The sequence below is a fragment of the Odocoileus virginianus genome, chromosome 2 (assembly GCF_023699985.2).
Source record: "Odocoileus virginianus isolate 20LAN1187 ecotype Illinois chromosome 2, Ovbor_1.2, whole genome shotgun sequence".
In the NCBI taxonomy this organism is placed as follows: domain Eukaryota; kingdom Metazoa; phylum Chordata; class Mammalia; order Artiodactyla; family Cervidae; genus Odocoileus; species Odocoileus virginianus.
Window position 1 is genome coordinate 64964320 of NC_069675.1, and position 25179 is coordinate 64989498.

The 25179-nt window shown below is 42.4% G+C and overlaps 1 protein-coding gene and 2 long non-coding RNA genes across 21 annotated transcripts in view; 2 read left to right on the forward strand and 1 right to left on the reverse strand.

Annotated features, from left to right (window-relative positions):
• The window catches only part of LOC110127552 (uncharacterized), a 113640-nt gene that overhangs the window by 51708 nt on the left and 36753 nt on the right, over window positions 1-25179 (reverse strand). For 14 of the 19 annotated variants that reach the window (XR_011492883.1, XR_011492938.1, XR_011492881.1 and 11 more), the window contains exons 1-3: window positions 12346-12598; window positions 11501-11591; window positions 9552-9680 (exon numbers count right to left, since the gene is read on the reverse strand). This is a non-coding gene — a long non-coding RNA (uncharacterized lncRNA). The other 5 variants (XR_011492929.1, XR_011492930.1, XR_011492926.1 and 2 more) reach the window with 5 other exon arrangements.
• PCBP1 (poly(rC) binding protein 1) lies at window positions 13682-15368 on the forward strand. Its single transcript, XM_020877823.2, has one exon. It carries the CDS (start codon window positions 13912-13914, stop codon window positions 14980-14982), a length of 1071 nt encoding a protein of 356 aa, XP_020733482.1. The 5' UTR covers window positions 13682-13911; the 3' UTR covers window positions 14983-15368.
• On the forward strand, window positions 15938-18095 carry LOC139037162 (uncharacterized). The gene is made up of 2 exons (XR_011489999.1): window positions 15938-16591; window positions 17611-18095. It is a non-coding gene; the product is annotated as an uncharacterized lncRNA (long non-coding RNA).

Here is a 25179-nt window from a genome sequence, read left to right on the forward strand (position 1 = left end):
TTGTGCTAACTAATCACAAGAAGTGCAAGGCTGCACTTGCAAACAGTGACAGAGGCAGACTGCTTTTGTGCTGACCAATCTGAACTGAAAGCAAGCTTAGATGCTATGAGAAAACTGCAAATATTCCTTATTAATAGGAAGAATGTCTTCAAATATTCTCACAATTGGATATGGAAGATACAGGCTATAACCGATGAGAACACATAGCAATTAGATTTCAATTCAAAACAAGAAATAATTTTCTACCAAAAAGAGCTATTCAACAATATAATGGAGGAAACCACAAAGAAAATGAAAAGATAATCTACAGAATAGGAGAAAATATTTGCAAATAACACATTCGACAAGGGCTTTATTGGCAAAATACACAAACAGCTCACACAACTCAATGACAAAAAAACCAACCACCCAATCAAAAAATGGGCAGACCTAAACAGACATTTGTCCAAAGAAAACATACAGATGGCCAATAGGCATATGAAAAGATGTTCAACACTGCTAATTATTAGAGAAATACTCTTTGCAACCCCATGAACTATACAGTCCATGGACTTCTCCAGGCCAGAATACTGGAGTGAGTAGCCTTTCCCTTCAGGGGATCTTCCCAACCCAGGGATCAAACTCAGGTCTCCCACATTGTAGGCGGATTCTTTACCAGCTGAGCCACAAGGGAAGCCCAATTATTAGAGAAATACAAATCAAAACAATGAAGGGACTTCTCTGGTGGTCCAGTGGTTAAGAATCTGCCTTGCTATGCAGGGGACACAGTTCAATCCCTGGTCAGAGAACTAAGATCCCACGTGCCCCAGAGAAACTAAGCCTGTGTGCTGCAACTAGAAAGCCTGTGAGCCACAGCTACTGAGCCCACACACTGCACCAAACGATCTCACATGACACAGCAAAGATCATGTGTGCCCCAACTAAGACCCAGTGCAGCCAAAGAAATAAATACTTTTATTTAAAAACTACAATGAAGAATTACCTCACATGGGTCAAAATGTGCCATCACTAAAAAGGTCTACAAATAACAAATGCTGGAGAGAGTATGGAGAAAAGGGAAACTTCCTACACTGTGACTGGGAATGTAAATTGGTGCAGCCACAATAGAAAACAATTGGAGGTTCCTTAAAAAACTAGAGTTGCCGTATTATTCAGCAATCCTACTCTTGGGCATATATTCAGAGAAAACTCTAATTCAAAAATATACAGGCAACTGAGTTCCAGCTGAAGGGGAATGAGGTTAAGTAAGAAGGTCTCTCTCTATACCATGGCTCATAAAAAGCAGACAGCCTGCAAATTCACTTGTGGTAAAGCACCAAGGAAGCAACTGGCCACAAAGCCTCTAACAAAGAGTACGCCCTCTATTGCAAGGGTGAAGAAATCTCATTACAGGCCTGGTATTGCAGCACTCCATGAAATCAGAATTATCAGAAGTCCACTGAACTCCTGATTCACAAACTTTCCTTCCAGTGTGGGAAGTTGCTCGGGACTTCAAAACAGATCTGCACTTCTAGAGTGCAGCTACTGGTCCTTTGAAAGAGGCAAGTGAAATCTATCTGTGGTCGACTGTTTTGAAGACACCAACCTGTGTGTTATCCATGCCAAACATGCAACAATTATGCCAAGTGACATCCAGCTAGCACGCCACATACGTGGAAAACATGCTTAAGCATCCACTCTGATGGGAAATATTTCATTCTTTAAAAATATTTTTTCCTCTTCTTCCTATTATTGGTAGTTCTTAACATTAGATTTTTTTTCTCCATGGGGTCAAAAAGTACCTAAGTATATGTTTGCAAGTGGAAAAACAGAGTACAGAAATCAGGTATTGGCAGTTTTTCCATTTTCATTTCTGTGTGAATTTTTAATACAAACGCAGGGACATAAAGGCATTAATGCAAGTCAAAATGTTTCAGTGAACAAGTTTCAGCAGTTCAACTTTATAACAATTATAAATAAACCTGTTAAATTTCTCTGGACGATGAAAAAAAAAAGATACAGGCACCTCAATGTTCACAGCAGTACTATTCACAGTAGCCAAGACACAAAAACAACCTAAATGCCCATCAATAGACAAATATATGTAAGTAATATATATACAGTGAAATACTACTCAGTCATTAAAAAACAATGAAATAATGCCATTTGCAGCAACATGGATGGACCTAGAGACTATCGTACTAAGTGAAGTCAGAAAGAAAAACACAAATACCACATGATATCACTTAACATGTGGAATATAAAATCTGATACCAATGAATTTATTCACAAAACAAAAACAGACTCACACACATAGAAAACAAACTTATAGTTACCAAAAGAGAAAACAGGTAGAGGAAGGATAAATAAAGAGTTTGGGACTAGCAGATACAAACAACTATATATAAAACAGATTAACAACGTGGTCCTACTGTATAGCACAGGACATACTCAATATCCTGTAATAACTATAATGAAAAAGAAAAAAAATACATATATAATTAGATTCCTTGAGAAGTGATGAGCTTCCCAGGAACAGAACTATTCAAAAATAATTTAAATGATCACATCTGTCAGGGGACTATAGAAAGCAATTCTGTAACTGAATGGCAGACTGGAGACAAGGAGACTGACTATATTACCTCAAAGGCCCTTTCCAATGCCAAGAGTCTATCATTCTAAATAAGGCAAACAAATAAAACAAAAACCACTAATAAGCAACTAAACAATTTTTCCTTTGCATTTTTTTTCAAGCTCCAACCAAGAAGCCAGCACAATTTCGTGGATGTGGTACCACTTTTCACCTAAGTAAAAGTGGACAAATTATTTAACTCTATTTGCTTCACTCTTAATGTCTATAAATTTAGAACCCAAATAATAGCACCCATCTCATATGATTTCTAAGAAGATTAAATAATCTGATAGTTTATAAAGTACTTAAAACAATGCCTAACATAGAAACTGTATAAAACTAGCAGCTAGCTGTGGGGAATGGGGGTGGAGGGGTGCAAAGTGAAACCTAAATGTGCTGCTTGCTTTAGTTATCTGTTCCCTACTCTAAACCAAAGAATTCCTGGTTGTCGCTGGCCAGAGGCTAAGTTCCCTTGGCAACCAGCTTCAAAAAAAGAGCTCCGATCTACCTTCCTCAGAAAGGCAGCTCATTCTTTGCCCTGAAATCTAGCATCTCTATTTGCACAAAGCAAACTCCCTCAAAGCTCACAAATACCAATGTGCCAAATCAAGGAGCTGAGCAAGTATTACCCTCCTCACTTCATATGACCAATCACAGAACATCAGAGCTAGAAGGACTATCTCAGAGACCATCCAGAGAGACTCCTTTGTTTAATAAATGAGGACAGCAGGCTGAGAAAAGTAAAAGTTCTAGATGTAGCAAGCTGATGACAGAGTCAAGACAAGATCCCAGGTCTCTTTATTCTTAGCCTAGTAGTTAAAATTGCCCCATTTTTCAGTAGGACTAGCCCTTCTAAGTCCCACACTGCTGACCCACACTACGTACTTTAAACGGGTAAAAGAGGAATAGAAGCAGTAGACTGTAGAGGCTGCGAGCAGGGGCTCCGGGACCAGACTGTGTATTCAAATCCCAGCTCTACCACTCACTGTGTGACTTTAAGCAAGTTTCCTAATCTCTCTGTTTCTATAAAATGTGGATAAGGGTTACGGGAAAGATTAGATAAGGCTATTTTAACGGTAAGAATCCACCTGCCAGTGAAGGGGACACAGGTTCAATACCCGGTAAAGAAAGATCACACATACCAAGGAGGAACTAAGCCTGGGAGCCACAACTACCAAAGCCGCATGCCTAGCGCCTGTGCTCCGAAACGAGAGAAGCCACCACAGTGAGAAGCCCTCACACCCTAACAAAGAGTAGCCCCTGCTTGCTGCAGCTACAGAAGGCCTACACAAAGCAACAAAGATGTAGTACAGCCAAAAATAAATATTATTTTTCAAAGTTTTCTATTTTTAAAAATGAAAACAATATATTGAAGCCTTTGTTTTTAAAAATTAAATCTTCACTACTCTCATTAGAAAAGAAACATATGCTTATTAAGTTTTCCAAAATAAAGCACAGATATACAGTATTTACTTTTAAAAACAATTGTTCTCAACGTCCTTCCCCTTGCCTGTCCTCAAGACTAGTATATTATTTAGTCACTTAATCCTCACAAGAAGATTAGTGTCATTTATCATTATCTCCATTTGACAGGCACAGAAACTGAGGTTCAGAGAAGTTCACAACCATATAGCTAGTGTCTGGCCAAGGACTCTGGAAAAGAATTTTCAGACATGCAGGAAGGTAAAGATAGTAAACTCCTTCTCTAATCCTGAGAGGAAGTGGTTACAATAAAAGGTTCCTAGAAGGGACCTAAAAAGAACCACGACTGATTAATATGATTTTTAAGAAATTCTTGCTCTAACAAGGCAAGATCAAAGAGATGTTGTAACCCCAAAAGCCAGTCATGCAGTGAGGTATAATCAATCCTACCCTCCCCCGAACAGTGCAAATTATTGATAAGCCTAACAAAGCAGGCTCTGAAGATAACCATATCACTGCACACCCATTCTTACCACCCCGACTCCAAAATGATGTATCATTTTATCCCACTAGAAAGCACAATTAAAAATAAGTATTTTTTAGAGTGAGCAATTTGAGGCAGGAACAATGTCTTGTTCATACAGATCTTACCCTCATTATCTGGTACACAACCTTCTACTAATATTTATTCAATACATTTCTGTTTAAAAATGAATAAATTTATTCATTCAACTATGTGCTAGGTACTGTTCTAGAAAGTGGGAATACAGCAAAGAACAAAAAAAGTGGGTGAATTTATATTCTAATCATGGGTGGAAAATATTAAACTATAGAAGCGAGTTCCTGAAACAGTGCCTGACACACAGTAGAGAGCTCTCAAAATATCTAAATAATGAATGCATGGACAGTATATCAAACAGAAGTAAGTTCTAAGGAAGAAAACAAAGCAGGAAGGGAAACAAGAAAGGCAGAGGGTAGAGATGGTTTTTATTCTTAATAAGACGGCCAAGGAAAGCTTCACAGATTAGGTGACAGTTGAGCAGAAACCTGAAGGAGGCAAGGGAAGAGGCCATATGACATCTGGAAGAAGTGTTCCAGAAAAAAAAACTACAATGGTCCCAAGGCTTGGCATGTTGGAGCAACTGCAGAGACCAGGGTGGCCAGAGCAGAAGGGGAGAGTGGTAGAAGACGAAGTCAGAGCAGCTGGGAGAGGTGATACTGAAGATCCCATGCAGCCCTGTAGATCACTTTAAGGACTTTAGTGTTTATTCTGGGTGGGACTCAGTGGACAGTATTCAGCAGAGGAGTGGCACGATTTGATATACACTTAACAAAATTACTCTGGTCACTGTTAAGATTAGACTGGGGGACCAAGAGCAAAAGGAGGAAGACATGTTCCAACAGTAATAAGGAAGGGGTGAGAAGTGTTCAAACTTTGGATGTATTTTAAGGTAAAGCTCACAGGACCTGCTGGTGGATTGGATGATGAAAGAAAGAAAAAAACAGAGTCAAGAGGGACTTCCCTCATGGTCCAGTAGTGAAGACACCATGATTCCACTGCAGGGGTATGGGTTCAATCCCTGGTTGGGGAACTAAGATCCTGAATGCCATGCGACACAGCTCCCCAAAAAAGGGGGGGGGAGAGTAGAGTCAAGGAAGAGTCCTCTATAAAACTGAAACTGAGATGGGGGGAAACTGCCATAGGTACAGGTTTGAGAGAAGTTCCAGGGTTAATGTTTTGAATATGTTAAGTTCAAGAAGCTATTATCCTGTAGGCAGCTGACATTAGACTCTTTGAGTTCACAGGAAGACATTCAGGCTAGTAATAAATACTTTCTAATTCTTAAGGTATAAATGGTATTTAAATTCCTAAAAGAAAGAACCTAGGAAACGAGTGTACACAGAGAAGGGATCCAAGGAGTGATCTGAGTACTCCATCATTGGAGGCTGAGGAGATGAGAAAGAAATCAGCCAAAAAGAGTATGTGGGGCGCACGGGGGGGGGGGGGGGGGGGGTTGTTGCACAGGAATGTGAGAAAAAGGGGTTAGAGAGGTAGAAAGAGAACCAAGGGAGTGGCATCCTAAAAGCAAAATGAAACTAGTGAGGAAGGAGTGTCAAATACTACTGAGAGATTAAGATAACTGAGAAATGACCACAAACATACATACTATATTCTAAGCACTCTTCTCTAAACAACACATATAGTGATATAGTGAAGTTGCTCAGTTGTGTCCGACTCTTTTCGACCCCATGGATGGTAGCCTACCAGGCCCCGTGGTCCATGGGATTTTCCAGGCAAGAATACTGGAGTGGGCTGACATTTCGTTCTCCAGGGGATCTTCCCAACCCAGGGATCGAACCCGGGTCTCCTGCATTGCAGACAGACGCTTTACCGCCTGAGCCACGAGGGAAGCCCAAACCACACATAACACGTTTTTTTTCTTTTAATCTATGTTAAATCCCAGTATTGCCCAATGGATTCACATAAGGTTTCTGTTTAATGCAGCTTTATTCACATCTCAAAAAACAAAATCAATGCTCTTAGTATGGACACCACACACTTTACACAGTGAATAATGGTGAATAAATGTTTTATCTGGTGAAGTAACTGTCTCTCTGAAACAATGTCATTAAACCAAGTCTTGCTTGTGCTCAGTAGGTATTATCAGAGAAATAAGCTACTTAAACTTGTTTTGTTTTGCTCTAAGTAGCAACTATTCCTGAACTCGTTTCTCTACTTTCTAACCAAACATCCTAAGCAACTAAACAAAGACCCCCCCTTTAAAAACAAAAGAAAAAAAAAATAAAAACAAAACAGAAATCCAAAAGTTGGATGAGAAAGGGATATGCTGTCCATTGTAGCCGCTTTCTTTTACTGTACAAAGGGTTAATCATTATTTGCGAATTCAAAAGTTCTGCTTTACCTACATTTTGCCCTTAAAATCTCTAGATAGGAAATGTGATTTCTAGTGTCTTCATCTTAAAAGAGAATTATTGCTACAAAGTAAGAATTTTTAGCTGTGCTCTAGTGAACATAGACAAGTCTCAATATCTACATTTCTGAAATAGCAGAACAATAATCACCACAAACTGAATCATGCAAGTATCTTTCATGTCTCCATGAAATGGTTACAACTTCTGCATGGACTGAGCTCTATGCCTTTGGGCTCTTGCTCCCTCTGCCTGGAATACCATTCCCTACCTTTCACTATGCAATTTACCAACTTGGGACTCAGAGTGAATGATAACTTCTCCAAGCTGCCTTCCCAGATTCCCTCTCTAAGGCTTGAATCAAGGGCCCTCCTCTGAACCCGTAACACCATAGCTTGGTACGCACCAAAGCTTCCTCATATCCCAATACTTTTAAAACATTACACTGTAAATCTGTTTACTCGTCTAACTCTTCAAACCATAAACATCCTGAAGGCAGGGACAATATCTCATTCATTTTTATAGCCTCAGTGTTTGGGACATATCAAGCAATCGGTAAGTATTTACCTAATGAAAGAACATGAAATTTTACCTCAAATACGTTATATGATTTTGTAGCACACTTCCTTAGTAAACCAGGTGAACTGAGGCTAATATTAAAATTATTGGCATCTATATGATGCAGCAATCCTACTCCTGGGCATATATCTGGACAAAAGTGTAATTTGAAAAGATACATACATCCCTAACTTCTCAGCAGTACTATTCACAATAGTCAAAACATGGAATCAACCTAAATGTCCATTGATAGCTGAATGGATAAAGAACAAGTGGTACACATATACAATGGGATATTACTCAGCCATAAAGCAGAATGAAATAATGCCATTTGCAACAACATGGATGGACTTGAGAGATTATCATACAAGTGAAGTAAGTCAGAAGGAGAAACACAAACACAATATGATATCACTTATAGGTAGAATTTAAAATATGACATTTAAAAATAAACCTATCTACAAAACAGAAACAGACTCACAGACACAGAAGACAGACTTGTGGTTGTCAAGAGGGAGGCAGGGTAGGGAAGAGATGAATTAAAGAGTTTGGGGTTAGCAGATGCAAGCTATTGTATACAGAATGGATAAACAAGAAGGTCCTACTATATAGCACAGGGAACTATATTCAATATCCTGTGATAAACTATAATAGAAAATAACAAAGAAAGAATATATATATAAAAGTTTCTTACTGACATAGCATTGTAAATCAACTATATTTCAATAAAATAATATAAAATATAAAATTACCGGCATCTAATCACATTCCCAACTGATAGCAGAAACAAAGTAACTTCCCCTACCTGACACTGGAAATAGAGAATAAGAAAAGATAGGGGCTGCTCAGTATCAACTCAGGAAGAGTTATACTAGCTGCTCTTCCTTGACTTGTCCCATACCACAGGAGTGGTTAACAGACCTCTGGATCACTCTTCTCACCTCCTTTCCACTGATTCTGTATCCTTCTCTCTGCCTTCTCTCTCTATTCTTTTCTCTCTCCTTCTACCTTTTTTTCCTTCCTTGTATTCTACACTTTGTATTTGCATTCGTTCTCATTTCCCTTTAACTTTTCTCTGCACTCTGTTCTCCCGGCCACATTTCGGTTAGAGTGGCCCTGGGGAATCCTTGGGCAATGCTGTGTCCAACTGGAAGAACTTAGGCCAATTCTGGTCACTTCTGTAAAGCATACCAACAGATTTCTCCTATTTCTGAGAAAACCAAGTAGTGATACCCTAAAGCCAATGGAGGATTACCGGCATATGAGGTCAAACTGTTATTACCCACAGTGGGTAAGACAAGTTTCTAAACTGCATTGTATAGTATCCTGAAAAGTAATAGGGGAAAGACCCTCTTAATTTACAGTAATTTTAAATAAAAGAGAAATGGAAAGCTAAATATGAAGGAGAAAGAGAAAAAGAAGACATGTTTTGGGGGAAAATGCTGTGTGTTGACAGGGCAAATATTAAAAGCTACAGAATAGCTGCTGGGCCAGGGAGGTTGGGGAGAGGGAAAAAGAAAAAATGGTCCCTGCCCCAAGGGAACTTAAGTCTTATTCCCACCATTTCCCAAATCCACAAATGTAAACATTAGAGAACCAGAGAGAGGAGAGTCTCTTGAACCAAAAGTGTCAGGAACCTAACATAAACGAATTGGATGTTCTGGGACAGAAAAATAATGACTGGATAGAAAACATTTGAATTTTAGACAAAGTTATCCCATGTGTAAAAGTCAGTGACACAGTATGAGAAGCCAAGAAAAGGAACAATTCACAATTAGGAGTCAAGAGCCCCAGCTGAGGTCCTAACAAGCTGTGTAACCTTGGGCAAGTCGCTTGACTACTCTGATCCAAAGACCCAAAGAAAGATGGGTCTTTCACTGGCAAAACTGACTGGGATGACTAATTAACACCTTGAAAAGTTTTATATAACATATCTACGTGAGGTCAAAGGAAGCAAAAATTCTACGTTTCAATTTCTAAAGTAAAAGCCTGACTCACCTTCCCAACCTTGTTAAACCCTTTAACGAACCTGAAAGAGTCATGTGAGGCTCCAGGGGTGGGGTGGTGACTATTTAGTCAGTTACTCTGTATCTCAGTGGCTTCATCTGTAAAATGGGAGGTGTGGAATTCATTCACATATCCACAAGATAGTGCAGGTCTGAGGAAGGAAGTGGAGAATTTACTGTACATGAGTAAAACATTTACACAACCCTCGCTCCCAGGGATAAATAACTCAGATCATCTGAACAGAATCAGAAGGGGCCTTAGAGAGCATTTACTCTCCTGTTTTACAGATGGGAAAACTGAGGCTCAGATAAATGAACTTGACTGTAGAAGTCTAAAAGCTAGCCTGTGGCAGAGCTGGAGCTAGGGGTCAGAGCCACCAATTCCCAAATCCAATGCCCTCTTTGCCTGATCTCAGGATCACCCAAAACACCTGAGGCCCTTAAAACACATTACCAACAGCAAGACACACTACAATTTCATCAACAGCTAAATGTGGGCTACCCAAGGGAAGGGCTATAAGACTCTGAAGAGGTCGGTGCTGAGAGCTGGGAAAGGGAAGGCTTTGTTGGGAAGGTGGGTAAAGTCCCAGACATAAAGAGATTAAAGAAATCTGGAAGAAAAGGCTTATGACTTCCCTGGTGGCTCAGACGGTAAAGCACCTGCCTACAATGCAGGAGACCCGGGTTCAACCCCTGAGTTGGAAAGATCTCCTGGAGGAGAAAATGGCAACCAACTCCAGTACTCTTGTCTCGAAAATCCCATGGACGGAGGAACCTGGGAGGCTACAGTCCACGGGGTCACAGAGTCGGTCAGGACTGAGCGACTTCACTAGGCAGTCTTGGGAAGAAAGACCAGTGGATAAAATTTCTTTAGGAAAAAGAAACAGGTGGCAGACACCAGAATGCTTTGAATCAGGTTAATTTTTTTTTTAGGATAATTCTTGATTATAATTACTTTGTAAATTGTAATTTACTCCTTTTGTTGTCTAAGTTTTAACAAGGTTTTCATCTCTTTAGTTCGACATGCATCTCCTTCTTTTAAAAGTAGAGAACAGAAATTACCAGAGTACACTACACGTAGTATGACTAGGTAGTTTTTGCAAATTTTTTTTCTTTATATAAATGTCTGTATATGTTTCGGTTATTATGTAAAACATATTTTTCATAGTAGTTTGCTTTTAAAAATGTGAGAACCACTGAAAGAATGAACAAAATAAAAGTTCAAATAGTGCCCAGCACACAGTAAGCACTTAGTGCTATAACTGTCATTGTTACTGTTATGTACATATCTATTAAATTTGACTGTGGGACTATCTAAAGTAATATGAAGGCCCTTCGGAGAGTCTAATACACAAGACTGGTGTAAGTGAAAAGAAGCAAAAAGCCTTCTCTCCACCCATACAACACAGCCCTATTTAGGCACATATCTGTTGCTTGGTCCACAAGTTATTTGTTACAATGAACTGAAAAGTCCACAGACAGTGATTTATCTAACACTGTCACACTCAGTCAATATCTGGGAAGAAATGGAGGCCTGGCGCCAGAGTTAAGTTTATTTATTTTCACCTGGGTGGAGGTTGGGGTGGAGAAGGGGGAAATCATGCCCATGTGTAGCTGAAGGAAGCAAATGAGTCATACAGAGAAACTGTTTGCTCCCACAGAGCCAGGTAAATTCAAATATGCCAGAGACCAGGCCGGACTGACAGATACTTGAGCCTTCATGCAGGGCTGAATCACTTCCTTCTCTCTAGTCTCATCCAGACACATTTAAAAAAGAAAAGGCATCTGAGCCCGACAGGTATAGCTCACACCAGGAAAAACTGGGAATTCCCAAACAGATACAAACAGGGGATGATTACGCATCAAGAAGTTACCTGAGGGGCTCCTTTAAATGACAAGCTCACCTAAACGTCCAAATAGTATTTAAATTCTAAAACCCTGACTTAGAGAAAAATTTGAAAAATGTGCTCACCAATAAATGTATCAGAAAGTCTGGAATCCATCCTGGACACTGTGTGACCTTCAATTAGTCACTTCATCTCTCTTGGCCTAAATGAATTCATCTGTTAAAAAGAGAGAGAACACGTACTTCAGAAAATCATCGTAAAAATTAAAGACAGTATGCAGTAAAACGGTTAGCCGAGGATCTAGCACTGGTAAATACACAAGAAATGTCCGTCCCTCCTAGTCTACAAGTTAACAGTTGAGGTAAACTGAGGTTCACTGGCCAAGCTGGCCTATGAAAAAGGTCATTAGGTATCTTACACGCTTCATGGAAATTGCTTTTATAAAAAAGAAACTTTATAATACCATTTATTTATCTCTCCAGGACAACGGCCTATCTTATAAGTCTAGGAAAGCAGTAATTTCTCATCTCATTCCTTTATGATTGCTAAATGTTTTGGTACTGCGTCCCCACTTATCCATTCATTATTAAACATAACGAGCTAGGGACTGGATATGATGCCTACTTTCTACAATTAATCGCGGCCCTGTTGCAAATTAATGAGAGAAATGTATTAAAATTCCTCCGCTGATGGAACTTCCCTGGTGGTCCAGTGGCTAAGACTCTGTGCTCATAATGCAGAGGGCCCCCGGTTCCAGCCCTGGTCAGGGAAATAGGAGTCCACATGCTGCAACTACAAGGTCCTGTATGCTGCAATGAAGACTGACGATCCTACATGGCGCAATTAAGACCTGGCGCGGCCAAATAAATATTAAAAAACAAAAAAAAATTCCCCGCTGAGGTTGGGACCAGCCTACGCGGTTTCAACCCACTGTGGTCACAGCACTCGCTGCGCGGAGAAGGCCCCATACCGTGGGTGGGCTGGGAGAGGGGCGCATTCTAAAGTTTTCAGGCCGACCCCAATTTCTCGTTGGGACGAATCCAGGACACGTGTCGCCATTTTGTGTTCAGCAAATATGGCGGCCACCCCCACAGGGAAGGGGAGGGGGACTGAGGAACCGCCACGTTAGCCGCTTTCCCTAAGAGATCCTAAAGCACGCCGCGCACTCGGCCTGTTCTGTCTGGCTCAAGCGAAGGAAAAGGGAACGGGCAGAAATCACAACTGGCGCACCAACGGCCCCAGCGACCTTTCCTTAGCGGGAGGGCCGCTCGGCTCCACACCCTCAGGAAAGGTCCTCCAAGATGGCGGGCCCAGTTGGGGGCCGCCCCCGGACAGCGCGGGCGCGATGGCTGCGCTGAGCGGGGAAAGGGCCGAAAGGCAGCAGCGGGACCGTAACCCACGCGGGGGAAACCGCAGGAACCCCCTGAGAGCCCGGATAAATGCACGCCATTGTCTTAAACGTGTGACGAGGCGGCAGCGACTAAAACGACACCAGCGTAGGAGGTGGGGTTTCTGCGGGCTTAACGAAGAGTTGCAAAATGCAGACAAAGCATTATGTAAATGGACGCCATTCTCTTTATGGCCCCGTTTCTAGCACTTCACAGAAACCATCAGCATAGCCGCGACTCTGATGGCGGCGGCGCGAGATAGGTTTTGGTCTTTCTCCCTACCGGCCGCCGCCACAGGGCCGGGGCGGGGGTGGGGACTGGCGCGAGGCGCCCGGACGCTGAGGACGAAGGGGCCCCACGTGCCCGCCCGAGCGGGCGCCCGCCCCAGAGGCCTCGTCTCGCCTCCCCTCCCCCCCGGAAGACCGCGGCTTCCCCTCCCGTCCTCCCCACACCCTTGCGCATGCGCTCTGGTCTCCTCACGCGCACGTTTTAAACCCGCGGCGTCCTAGCAGCCGCCTGCAGTTACGGCCAGGGCTGCCCGTGTCGCTCCACACTCAAACCGCATTTGTACGGCGGGAAAATAATGTGTCGCTCTCAAGCACAACACTGCCATTTCCAAACGTTTGCCGGCGCCTTGTTGGGGTTAATAAAATACATGTTCGTCTTAAAATTTTGCCGGAATCACAGCTTCTGCCCACTGGGGCTTTATTTCCAATGCTAGCCTATTAAGACGGTTTTTAAAAAACCACTCTATTGGGGTTGGCGCAATCTTGTGACCTAAAAAGTATGGGTCCTCATTTTTTTTTCAAGGGGTCCTGCGCAGCAAGCACTTCCGGGGTCAGAGGGTACGCGGGGTTGAAAGCGGGCTTCCCGCCCCGCCCAGACCGCCGAGGCTGCCGCCGGAGTCGCCACCGCCGCGCCCTCGCCCACCCGCCCGCCCGCCGCTCCCGGCCCCGCTCGCCCCCTCCGCCGCCGCCGCCCGCCCCTGCGACGACGCCGCGGCCTCCCGCCCGCGCCCGCTCGCTCCCGCGGCCCTCGCTCGCCTCGCGCCGGCAGTTTTGGGCCTACACCTCCCCTCCCCCCGCCAGCCACCAAAGACTTGACCACGTAACGAGCCCAACTCCCCCGAACGCCGCCCGCCGCTCGCCATGGATGCCGGTGTGACTGAAAGTGGACTAAATGTGACTCTCACCATTCGGCTGCTTATGCACGGAAAGGAAGTAGGAAGCATCATTGGGAAGAAAGGGGAGTCGGTTAAGAGGATCCGCGAGGAGAGTGGCGCGCGGATCAACATCTCGGAGGGGAATTGCCCGGAGAGAATCATCACTCTGACCGGCCCCACCAATGCCATCTTTAAGGCCTTCGCTATGATCATCGACAAGCTGGAAGAAGATATCAACAGCTCCATGACCAACAGCACGGCGGCCAGCAGGCCCCCGGTCACCCTGAGGCTGGTGGTGCCGGCCACCCAGTGCGGCTCCCTGATTGGGAAAGGCGGGTGTAAGATCAAAGAGATCCGCGAGAGTACCGGGGCCCAGGTCCAGGTGGCGGGGGATATGCTGCCCAACTCCACCGAGCGGGCCATCACCATTGCTGGCGTGCCGCAGTCTGTCACCGAGTGTGTCAAGCAGATCTGCCTGGTCATGCTGGAGACGCTCTCCCAGTCTCCGCAAGGGAGAGTCATGACCATTCCGTACCAGCCCATGCCGGCCAGCTCTCCAGTCATCTGCGCGGGCGGCCAAGATCGGTGCAGCGACGCTGCGGGCTACCCCCATGCCACCCATGACCTGGAGGGACCACCTCTAGATGCCTACTCGATTCAAGGACAACACACCATTTCTCCGCTCGATCTGGCCAAGCTGAACCAGGTGGCAAGACAACAGTCTCACTTTGCCATGATGCACGGCGGGACCGGATTCGCCGGAATTGACTCCAGCTCTCCAGAGGTGAAAGGCTATTGGGCAAGTTTGGATGCATCTACTCAAACCACCCATGAACTCACCATTCCAAATAACTTAATTGGCTGCATAATCGGGCGCCAAGGCGCCAACATTAATGAGATCCGCCAGATGTCCGGGGCCCAGATCAAAATTGCCAACCCAGTGGAAGGCTCTTCTGGTAGGCAGGTTACTATCACTGGTTCTGCTGCCAGTATTAGTCTGGCCCAATATCTAATCAATGCCAGGCTTTCTTCTGAGAAGGGCATGGGGTGCAGCTAGAACAGTGTAGGTTCTCTCATAACCCTTTCTGCTGTTTTCCCATGATCCAACTGTGTAATTTCTGGTCAGTGATTCCAGGTTTTAAATAATTTGTAAGTGTTCAGTTTCTCCACAACTTTATCATCCGCTAAGAATTTAAAAATCACATTCTCTGTTCAGCTGTTAATGCTGGGATCCATATTTAGTTTTATAAGCTTTTCCCTGTTTTTAGTTTTGTTTTGGGTTTTTGGCTCATGAATTTTATTTCTGTTTGTCGATAAGAAATGTAAGAGTGGAATGTTAATAAATTTCAGTTTAGTTCTGTAATGTCAAGAATTTAAGAATTAAAAAATGGATTGGTTAAAAAATGCTTCATATTTGAAAAAGCTGGGAACTGCTATCTTAAACTCTTTGTTGGTGCCTTTTTTTTCCTCCCCTTTTAGCGTTAGGCCTTTGTAGGAAGAAAGGTGGGCCCGTTCCTGGTATTTTCTCCAGCCCTTTTCATCTTATTGGTAAGATTCCATTCCCTCTCGTCCCAACAAAGGAACCCGGCAGGCTGGGCCTGCTTTGGGGTGTTTGCAGAGATGGAAGGCTCTCTTGGAGAGTGACATCCCTCCAGCTAGGTTCCAGAGAGAGGCCTCTGCCCATTTCTCTGGTAGAAAAAAATGAGGATTTTCTCAGATTGGAAGAGTATGCCCATTCTGTAGGACCTCTGATGAATGGTAGTGTGTCCTCTAGTCCAACCGGCCCCAGCCCCACCCCCAATCCCATGTGCAAAACTCTTAGCCAGGAACAAAAAAATGTTCTGAGGTGGGAGGAGCTTGGGGGGCCCAGAGAAGAGGTGGGGGAGGGAAGGGCTGGCCTGGGGGTGAAGGGAGGGGCTGAGGTGGAGGGAAGGGAAGGGGGCTAGGGTGGGTCTAAGGGCATGGGAGAGGGTAGGTGCTGCAGGGTGGTGGTAGGCATAGAGGGCAGCAGGACTGAAGGGGGATGGTACCAGCGGGGCGCACGTGTCGAACATAGCACCTGTGGCAAGCAGCCTGTCAGGATGTTACTACACCTGCCAAGTGGCGTATCCAGAAACAAAGGAGACCCAGGTAATAATTCTTCAACTGTGTGCAATGTTTAGAGAAGTCATTGTACCAGGAAATAATTCTATCTAAATGGGGCAGTCCACACTGGCAGGAATGTAGGCTGATCCGTTGACAACCGCCGAAGAATGACCTCAATGTTAAAAATGCAGATTCCTGGGTCCCACCCCAAATCTCATCAGAAGACCGCATTTTTAACAAGACTCCGAAAGGTTCAGAGTTAGTGCCGCTAATTCTCTTCACCGGTGGAGAAGGAAGATTTTGCTGTAAAGGCCTAGCAGCCTCATGTCAGCCAGTAGTTCTAGGCTGAACCTGATGAGAGGAGGAAATTTTTCTACTATTAGGCAAAAACACACAAGAAACAGCAGATTAGGAAAATACAATTAGGTGCCAAAGTGTGTAGTTCAAACCAGGCAATGTGGGAGATCACAGAGAAATCCCTGTGGGAGGGGAGTGTTAGCCACCTTAAAGCCTGTTGAGGTTTCTTCTCTGCAGGGCATCTTTTATCGGAGGTACAGACCTGGTTCCCAGGGCCCCTGGAGGTAAGATTGGGGTCTATTATGTACTTCATATCTACTGTGAAGTCAGGCAGGTGGTCACAAGGAGCACAAATCCTGGAGTCAAACCTGAATTTAAATTTGCACTCTGCCACTGTGGCCATGGGTGAATTACTTAAGCTCTGTATAAGACGGAGCTGTTGAAATTAGCATCTCCTGGGTTTGGGGGTGGGGGGAGGGTGGGGAAAGCATGTGTGAAACAGAACAGTGCTTACAAGACAGTAAACTTCACTATAGATTGTGAAAAGCCAAAGGCCCATTTCTGCCCACAATTTCTTTGGGCAAAGAAATATTGAAAAAAAGCAATGTTTACTAAGTGATAAACAGAGAAGGTAGTTGTCTTGGGCCAGGATAAGTTAGGGAGACCCTAGCAAAGACCCAGAAATGGGTTCAATGTCTTCTAGAAATAATGAGCTCTTGTCTGTGTAGAATACGAGGGGATAATTATGTTAGACCCTGAAACACCAAGCTAAATGGTTTGTAAGTTGTCCCTGAAACTTGCTGGGGGAATGGTTCCAATGCCCTTTAAAAAGTAGGCCTCATTTTCCTCAAACCATCCTTCCCACTGCTTCAAAGGCGAAGCTGACAGTAATTTGTAGAATGATTTAGGTAGCAAGAATGGATAGGATAGAAAGACTTTCAGCTTAGAATAAAGGCAAGAACAGCAGTAAGAAAAATGCCTCAGGTAAGCAGGTTCTAATATTGGTAGGGAAGTAGTTATCAATAGAAATTCATATAGAAGGGGCTGCCAATGCAAGAGATATTGAAACTGAGGAGGCAAGAAAAAACGATGTATGGAATGAGAGGTCAGACCTGGTGATTGGAGTTATTTGCAGGTAGAAATACTCAACAAGTAGCTTGAAATAGAAGACAAACTGAAAAAAAAAAAGACAAAGGGAATCAGCTACAGGGAGACAAGGAGAGGAAAGGGCTAGAACCTGAGCTTTGGGGGATAACCTGGAGGTAAAGGGATCTAGTCTAATTGTTCACTGCTGTGTTTCTAGTGCCTGTCACCATACCTGACATAAACAAGGGCTCAGTAAGTACTTCTGGAATGAATATGAAGGACGCAGCCAAAGAAGAAGAAATAAGGGCAGCAGGAGAAAAACCAGAATAGCACCCTTGAAAATGGTCAAGGAGGAAAGTTTCAAGGCCAGTGGAGTGACAATAAGGCAGTAATTGCAAGATTTAAGATTAATTGGACATCTAGGTGCAAAAATACTTTGAACTAAAACCCTAAGTTTTGGTACACTTGGGAGATGTGTAATAGCCCATTGTAGTTAGAGCACAGTACTTGGTAAGGGAGGGAAGGGGAGGTGGAGAAGTCATGGAATCATTTGAGACTAAATTATAAACAGCTTTCAATGCCAAAATAAGGGTTTGAGCTTTATCTTGAAACCCAGTCATCCAAATATTTTCTTAAAGTGTACCCGTTTTAGAAAAAGTCCTTATTACATGCTCATTTATCAATAAATTGTGTCTGTAGTCATTATGCTTATTTATAAACTATATACATGCATAATTTGAAATATGGCTTGGAAAAGATAAAAAACATAAATGTTAATAAGATAAGTCTAATTTCTAATAGTTTTTTGTATCCCCTTTCTTCCAGTCATTTTGGAGATTAAAGGGGACACTGGAGAAGATAATTTTGATGTCATGAGTATCCTTAGGAAACAATGTCAGAAGAGAGATGCAGAGAAGCCAGATTGCTGCAGGAGAGGAGGGCCTGGGGACCAAGGCAGTGAAGACAGGAGTGTAGATGGCTCAAATGCTTGGTACAAAGGAGGAAAAGAAATAGGACAATAACTTGATGGAGGAAAACTGGGGGAAAGGTCTCTTTTTGTTGTTGTTTTTGAATGCAACCTCACTAAAGGCAAAGTAATAAGGAGGCAGTAGAAAGCTGAAAATGAAAGCTGCAGGTTTAAGAAGACTAAATATAGAGCATTGGGGCAGTGACTGTGAGATGTTCCCCAGGTTTGACTGTCACAGTTGAATCCACTTTGTCCCCTCTCTTACGGGCACTCGCACTTAAAGAGTCCTCCCCTTTCTCTTTGGGGCAGCTTGAGCCCATCCCATTCTTTTCTGGACTGAGGACTGAAAATGGATGCACACCCTCTGCAGTTGCTGTGTTTCTTCTCACAGCCCCATCATTCCTACCACCAGCTGTTAGGCCACAGCCACTGCCACAGTCTGGAGGAGGCTAAACAGCTTGACAAGCACCTGTTGTGTCATACCCCTGAAGTTGTTCCCTGTATTTAGAAGGCTAGTCTTCCCCCAACCCCTATGCCCTCCATTGCCCCACTCTGCACACATATATCACCACCATATACCCCACCCCAGCCAGCTGAACCGTTGGGTAGTACATCACCATTTTAGGGTTCACCCCCTAGAGCAGTTACTTATTCTCTGTCACTTGTTTGCCAAGAGCTTGAGGTTTGTGAGCTGAATCCACGTCACCACCACCACCCTCACCCCACCCCCCAGCTACCCCAAGTAGTGAACCACATACGGTCCAGCATTGCTGGGCCTGTCACTTCCTGCCAAAAAGACAGCACCCAGCCAAACATATAAATAGGCAGTCACCTTCAGAGAAGCTGCCCACTGCCGAGTCCTCTGGCCACCTTGCCTGGCCTAGCCACCTGAAGATTCCAGTCTGACCACATCACTCCCTTGCTTAAAGGCCATCAAGTCCCACCTTCACCCATGGTCTTCAAAAGAAAATCCAAATTCAGTGGAGTTTCCAGACCCTTTGGGATCTGTTCCCACTAGTGCAAAGCCTGCCAGCTTCTTACAGTTTTACAAAGTCATTCTGTTTGGACATCCTTGCATTTGGAAAAGCATTTGTTTCTTCATAATCTGTCCCTGGCTGTCCTGTTCATTACTTTCCTGGGTTCTGGGGCTCCTGCTCTTTTAGCATGAAAATTCTGCAAGGAAATTTATACTGATGAGCAAGAGACCTGAGTTCTAGTCCTGGCTCTAGGTGATTTTGGACAAATTGCTCACCTTTCTGGATTTCAATCCTTCATCTGAGATAACTGGATAAGATAATATCCATGGCTGCCTTGGGAAATGATACTGCTTTCGTGGGCACCTACCTCTGCTTCTCTTCCTGCCACAGGACTGACTTTCGACACACATGCCTTCTGTAAACATTCTTAAGAAAAAGGCAAGTTAACAAAAACCTGGCAGCAACAAGCCCATCTTGGCATTTTGGATAACTTGATGGAGGAGAAAGCAGAAAGGAAGGAACTACCGGAGACATTTGCTCTGAACATCCCTGAAGGTGCTGGCACCTTTAGACTTTATGGGGAAGCAGAAAGGGCAGCAGAGGGGAAGGCACAGGGGTCCGCGCCCGGGAAGGTTACACACAGGCAGGCGGAGTAAGCCATCCCACCAGCAGACCCAGGCCCCCACACCTTCCTTGCCCCGCTCTCAGGCCCTGGCAGTGAGGGCTCTACGAAGTGGCTATGGCTCCCCTGAGTGTCCCCTGGACACTAAGGAGAGGATGACTCACCTTCTCCTCCCGGCAGCCTCATAAGACTCCAGCCATCTGCCTCGAGGCTGAGCATATCTTGGTGGGGAACGGAGGCAGCTCTGCTTCAGTGAGAGCAAACTCATTCCCCAGTTAGTCACTCAGGTGGTGGAAGACCCCAAATCACTTCCCTGAGCCATGCAGCCACAGCAGGGAGATAGATACACTTTCTTAAACCTGCCTTCATGGAGATGAAAACACATGCCATCATTTGTTGGTTTACCTCTATTTCAGAAAGCATTTTCAGGGCTTGTTCAGTGGGTCCTTAAGAGAACCTTCTCCCACTGACTCCCGACAGGATGTCAGTGAGGTCAGATGTGGTCATTCTCCAGCCTGCAACCTGAGCCATGCCAGCAACATCTCCAGGACTGGCTAACATTTATCAAAAGCTTGGTGTGTGCAAAGCACTGCTCCAAGCACTTTAAATGAATTAACTCCTTGAATCCACAGGGCCCTGTGAGGTACATATTCTGATGCCACTTTACAGGTGAGGAAACTGAGGCACGTGGCAATGAGATGACTTGTCCAAGGCTACAGAGCCATTGGAAGGCAGAACCAGTATTTGAGCACAAACAATGTAGCTCTCAAGCTGCTTTCTAACCACCATTTTTGTTTTTTTGTTTTTTTTTTTTTTTTTAGTGTTTATTTATTTCTGGCCATACTGGGTCTTGATTGCTGCTCCGGCTTTCTCTAGTTGTGATGCACGGGTTTCTCATTGTGGTGGCTTCTCTTGTTGCAGAGCATGGGCTTTAGGGCGTTAGGGCTTCAGTAGTTGGGCTCCCAGGCGCTAGAGCACAGGCTCAGTAGTTATGGCGCACGGGTTTACTTACCCTTGGCATGTGGGATGTTCCCAGATCAGAGATCAAACCCGTGTCTCCTGCACTGGCAGGTGGATTCTTTACCTCTGAGCCACCAGGAAAGCCCCTAACCACCGTTTTGGGTTGTCCCATTGGGCCAGAAAAATTGCCTCAAGAGAGTCTAAATGGTCAGAGGGTCTGCACATTGTTTTATTTTGTCTTTTATTTATTTTTATTTTTTTATTTATTACAAAAGTATAATAACAGATTTACAGGAGGCTTGGAAAATACAGAACAAGTTTCCATATAGTTCCACTATATATTACAATTTTTTAAGTAGATAAATTAAACTTTTTAGTTGGAGTTTTAATATCAAACTCTCAAAAATTAATAGAACGAATACACAGAGAAGTAGAAGGCTATAGCAGACCTGAAAAACTCTGTCAACCAATTCAACATAATTAAGATTTATAAATTTTCACACAACAGTAGGATACAAATTCTATTCAAGTTCCCGTAGACTGTAAACTAGGAGACACTGGAACATATCCAGGGACATAAAACAAGGTACAAAAATTTCATGGTATAAAGGTATTGAAATCATACAAAATCTGTTCTCTTATCACTGTGGAATTATGTTAGGTATCAATATCAAAGATATTTGAAAATAACCCACATTTTTTCAAGTGCAATGTGACATTTACCAAGGGAGATCTTTGACTTAGTCATCAAAAGCCTCAATAAAGCTAGACTGAAAAAAAACACAGAGGGTGATGGCAGAGAATAAAGCATTTAAATGAGAGATTAGTATCAAATTAATATTCAAGATACTTTAAACAGAATCCCATGTATTTTATTTTGTCTTTAATAACTTATTGCCCAATTTTTCAATTAACACAGCAATATGTGTTTTATAGAACATACATAAATATATAATACATATGAAAATCCATATTACTATATTATAGTGACTAGAGGTTAACATTCTCTAGTCTTTTATATACTACTCTTTTAAAGTAATATATATATTAGCCTTTTAAAAATGGATCATACTCTCACTAATTTGTATGCTATTTTCCTTTTTATTATTTTGAGATATCCTTCATACACCATAAAATTCACCATTTTAAAGTGTACAATTTTGTAGGTTTTAGTATGTTCACAGCATTGTGTAATCATCACCACTATCTTATGCCAAACGTTTCACACCTTGAAAAGAAAACCATACCAGTCACTCATCATTCCTCACACACCCCATCTACCCTAGTGCTTGGCAACTAGGACTCCTTCCTGACTCTGCTCCCAATAATCTACTTCCTGACTCTATGGATTTGCTTAGTCTGGATATTTCATATAAATAGAGTTACCTAATATGTGACCTTTTGTGTCTAGTTTCTTTCACTTAGCATGTTTTCAAGGCTTCCTCCATGCTGTAGCACATATCAATACTTTGTTCCCTTGTATGGCTGAATATATTCCATTGCATGGCTGTAGCACAGGTTGTTTATCCATTGATCAGTCAATAGACATTTGAACTGTTTTCACTCTTTGGCTATTATGAATAATTCTGTAAGGAACATTGCTTTCTAAGTTTTTGTGTGGACATATGTTTTCATTTCTCTTGAGTATATACCTAGGAGTAGAATTGCTGGGTCATGTGGTAAATCTGTTTAACTTTTTGAGGAACTGCCAAATAGTTTTCTGTGGTGGCTGTACCATTTTACATTCCCACCCGCAATGAAAAAGTGTTTCAATTTTTCTACCATCTTGCTAATGCTTGTTAGTTTTTCTGTTGTTTTTTTTTTTTTTGGAGTCATCCTAGTGGGTGTGAAATAATACCTCATTGTGGTTTTTCCCTAATGATTTGCATTTCCTTCGTTGAGCATTTTTTCTTGTGCTTATCAGTCATTTGAATATCTTCTTTGGAGAAATGTTTATTCAAATACTTTGCCCATCTCAAAAATTAGGTTATCTTGCTGTTGAGTTGTAAGAGTTCTTTATATATTCTATATAATAGAATCTTATCTGAGAGATGACTGCAAATATTTTCTCCCATTCTGTGGGTTGTCTCTTAACTTTCTTGATAGTGTCTTTTGAAGTGTAAAAGTTTTTAATTTTGTTTAATTTTTTTTTTTTTTTGGCCACACCATGCACAGCTTGCAGGATCTTAGTTCTTTGACCAGGGATTAGACCCAGGCCCCTGCAGTGAAAGATCCAAGTCCTAGCCACTGGGCCACTAAGGAATTCCCAAAAAGTTTTAAATTTAGATGAAGCCCAGTTTATTTTTTTCTTTGATGTGCCTTTGGATGTCATAGCTAAGAAACCATTCCTTAATCTACAGTCATAAAGATTTATACTAACTAAGCAGGGTTGGGCCTGGTTAGTACTTGGATGGGAGATTTATACTAATGTTTTCTTCTGAGAGTTTTATAGTTCTACCTCTTACACTATAAAACTCTTAAAAGAAAACATTAGTATAAATCTTCATGACCTTAGATTTAAGCCTTTGATCCACTCACTTTGAGCTAATTCTTGTATATATGGTCTGAATACAGATCCAAATTCCTTCTTTTGTATGTGGATATCCAATTGTCTCAGCACTATGGGTTGAGAAAAATTTTTTTTTCATTATATCCTATTTTTTAACAATCAACTATGAACATTTTCACTGCAATAACTCAATAGATGCTATTTTATAGTAGTATTTTTATTAGCCATATGTGCTTCATCACATTGATGTAATTTAATTAATCTCCTATTTACAGAATTTAAATTGTTTTTACATTTTACTGTCTTAAACAATACAATGGTGAATATACTTAGAAAAATATCTTGAGATTCATCTCTATTTTCTTATGAAAAATTATCAAAATAGGAAAGTCTAGATTAAAGGGTAGCTTTATTTTTGAGGCTTTAGATGCATACCATCACCTTGCTCTAGAACAATTCTCAAATTTTTGGTCTCGGGATCCCTTTACACTCAAAACCCATTGTGATTCCTAACAGGCTTTTGTTTGTGTGGATTATTTTTATTCATATTAACCATCTGAGAAATTATGTGCTGTGCTAAGTTGCTTCAGTCCTGTCCAATTCTCTGCGACCCTATGGACTATAGCCTGCCAGGCTACTCTGTCCATTTGATTCTCCAGGCAAGAATGAAAGTGAAAGTGAAAATGAAGTCACTCAGTCCTGTCTGACTCTTTCTGACCCCATGGTCTGTAGCCCACCAGGCTCCTCCATACATGGGATTCTCCAGGCAAGAACACTGGAGTGGGTTGCGATTTCCTTCTCCAGGGGATCTTCCTGACCCAGGGACTGAACCCAGATCTCCAGCATTGTAGGCAGACGCTTTACAGTCTGGACCACCAGGGAAGTTCCAGGCAAGAATGCTGGAGTGGATTGCCATGCCCTTCTCCAGGGGATCTTGAAATTATAGCATTAAAAAAAAATTAAACGTTTTTATATTTGTTTCAAAATAAATATAATGAACCCATTTATATTTTTATTAAAAACAGTATTTTCCACAACAAAAAATGTTTAGTGAGAAAAGTGGCAGTTTGCCATTTATGCAGAGCCTCTTAATACCTGGCTTAATAGAATATTCTGGGGTATCATAGCTCCTTCTGCATCAGTCTGCTGAGATATTGAACAACAACAAGCCTCTGAAAAACTGCTCTCCACACTAATGAGAGAGAACAAAATGGCAAATGACATCTCAGTGTTATCATGAAAATAGTTTTAAAAGACTGCCTGGCAGAGCTGAGAAATTGTCTAAAAAAAATTTTTTTTTAATTATTTTGACCTCTCAGACCCCTTAAGAGTCTCAAGGAGCCCTATGGGTCCCTGACCACACTTGTAGAAATACTGCTCTGTGAAAAAATTTTGCCAAAGTATACTCTTATAACTGTGTACTTTTCTCTGCACTTCCACCAACACTGGGAATTACCTTTTTTAAAATTTTACTTTATATTGGAATACAGTTGATTAACAATGTTGTATTAGTTTCAGGTGTACAGCAGAGTAATTCAGTTATGCATATGCATTTATCTTTTCTTTTTCAAATTATTTTCCCATTGAGATAATTACAAAAGATTGAGGAGAGTTCCCTGTGCTGTACAGTAGTTCCTTATTGGTTATCGATTTTATATCTTTTTTTCACATTTACTAAGTTGTTAAGCAATAAGTAGGCTCTTTTTTTTTTAAGTAGGCAAATCTTTATGATTTGAATTTGCATTCTGTAA

What these genes read in the sequence shown, in the direction of transcription:
- PCBP1 (XM_020877823.2), top strand. Translation starts at nt 13,912, where the DNA reads ATGGATGCCGGTGTGACTGAAAGTGGACTAAATGTGACTCTCACCATT.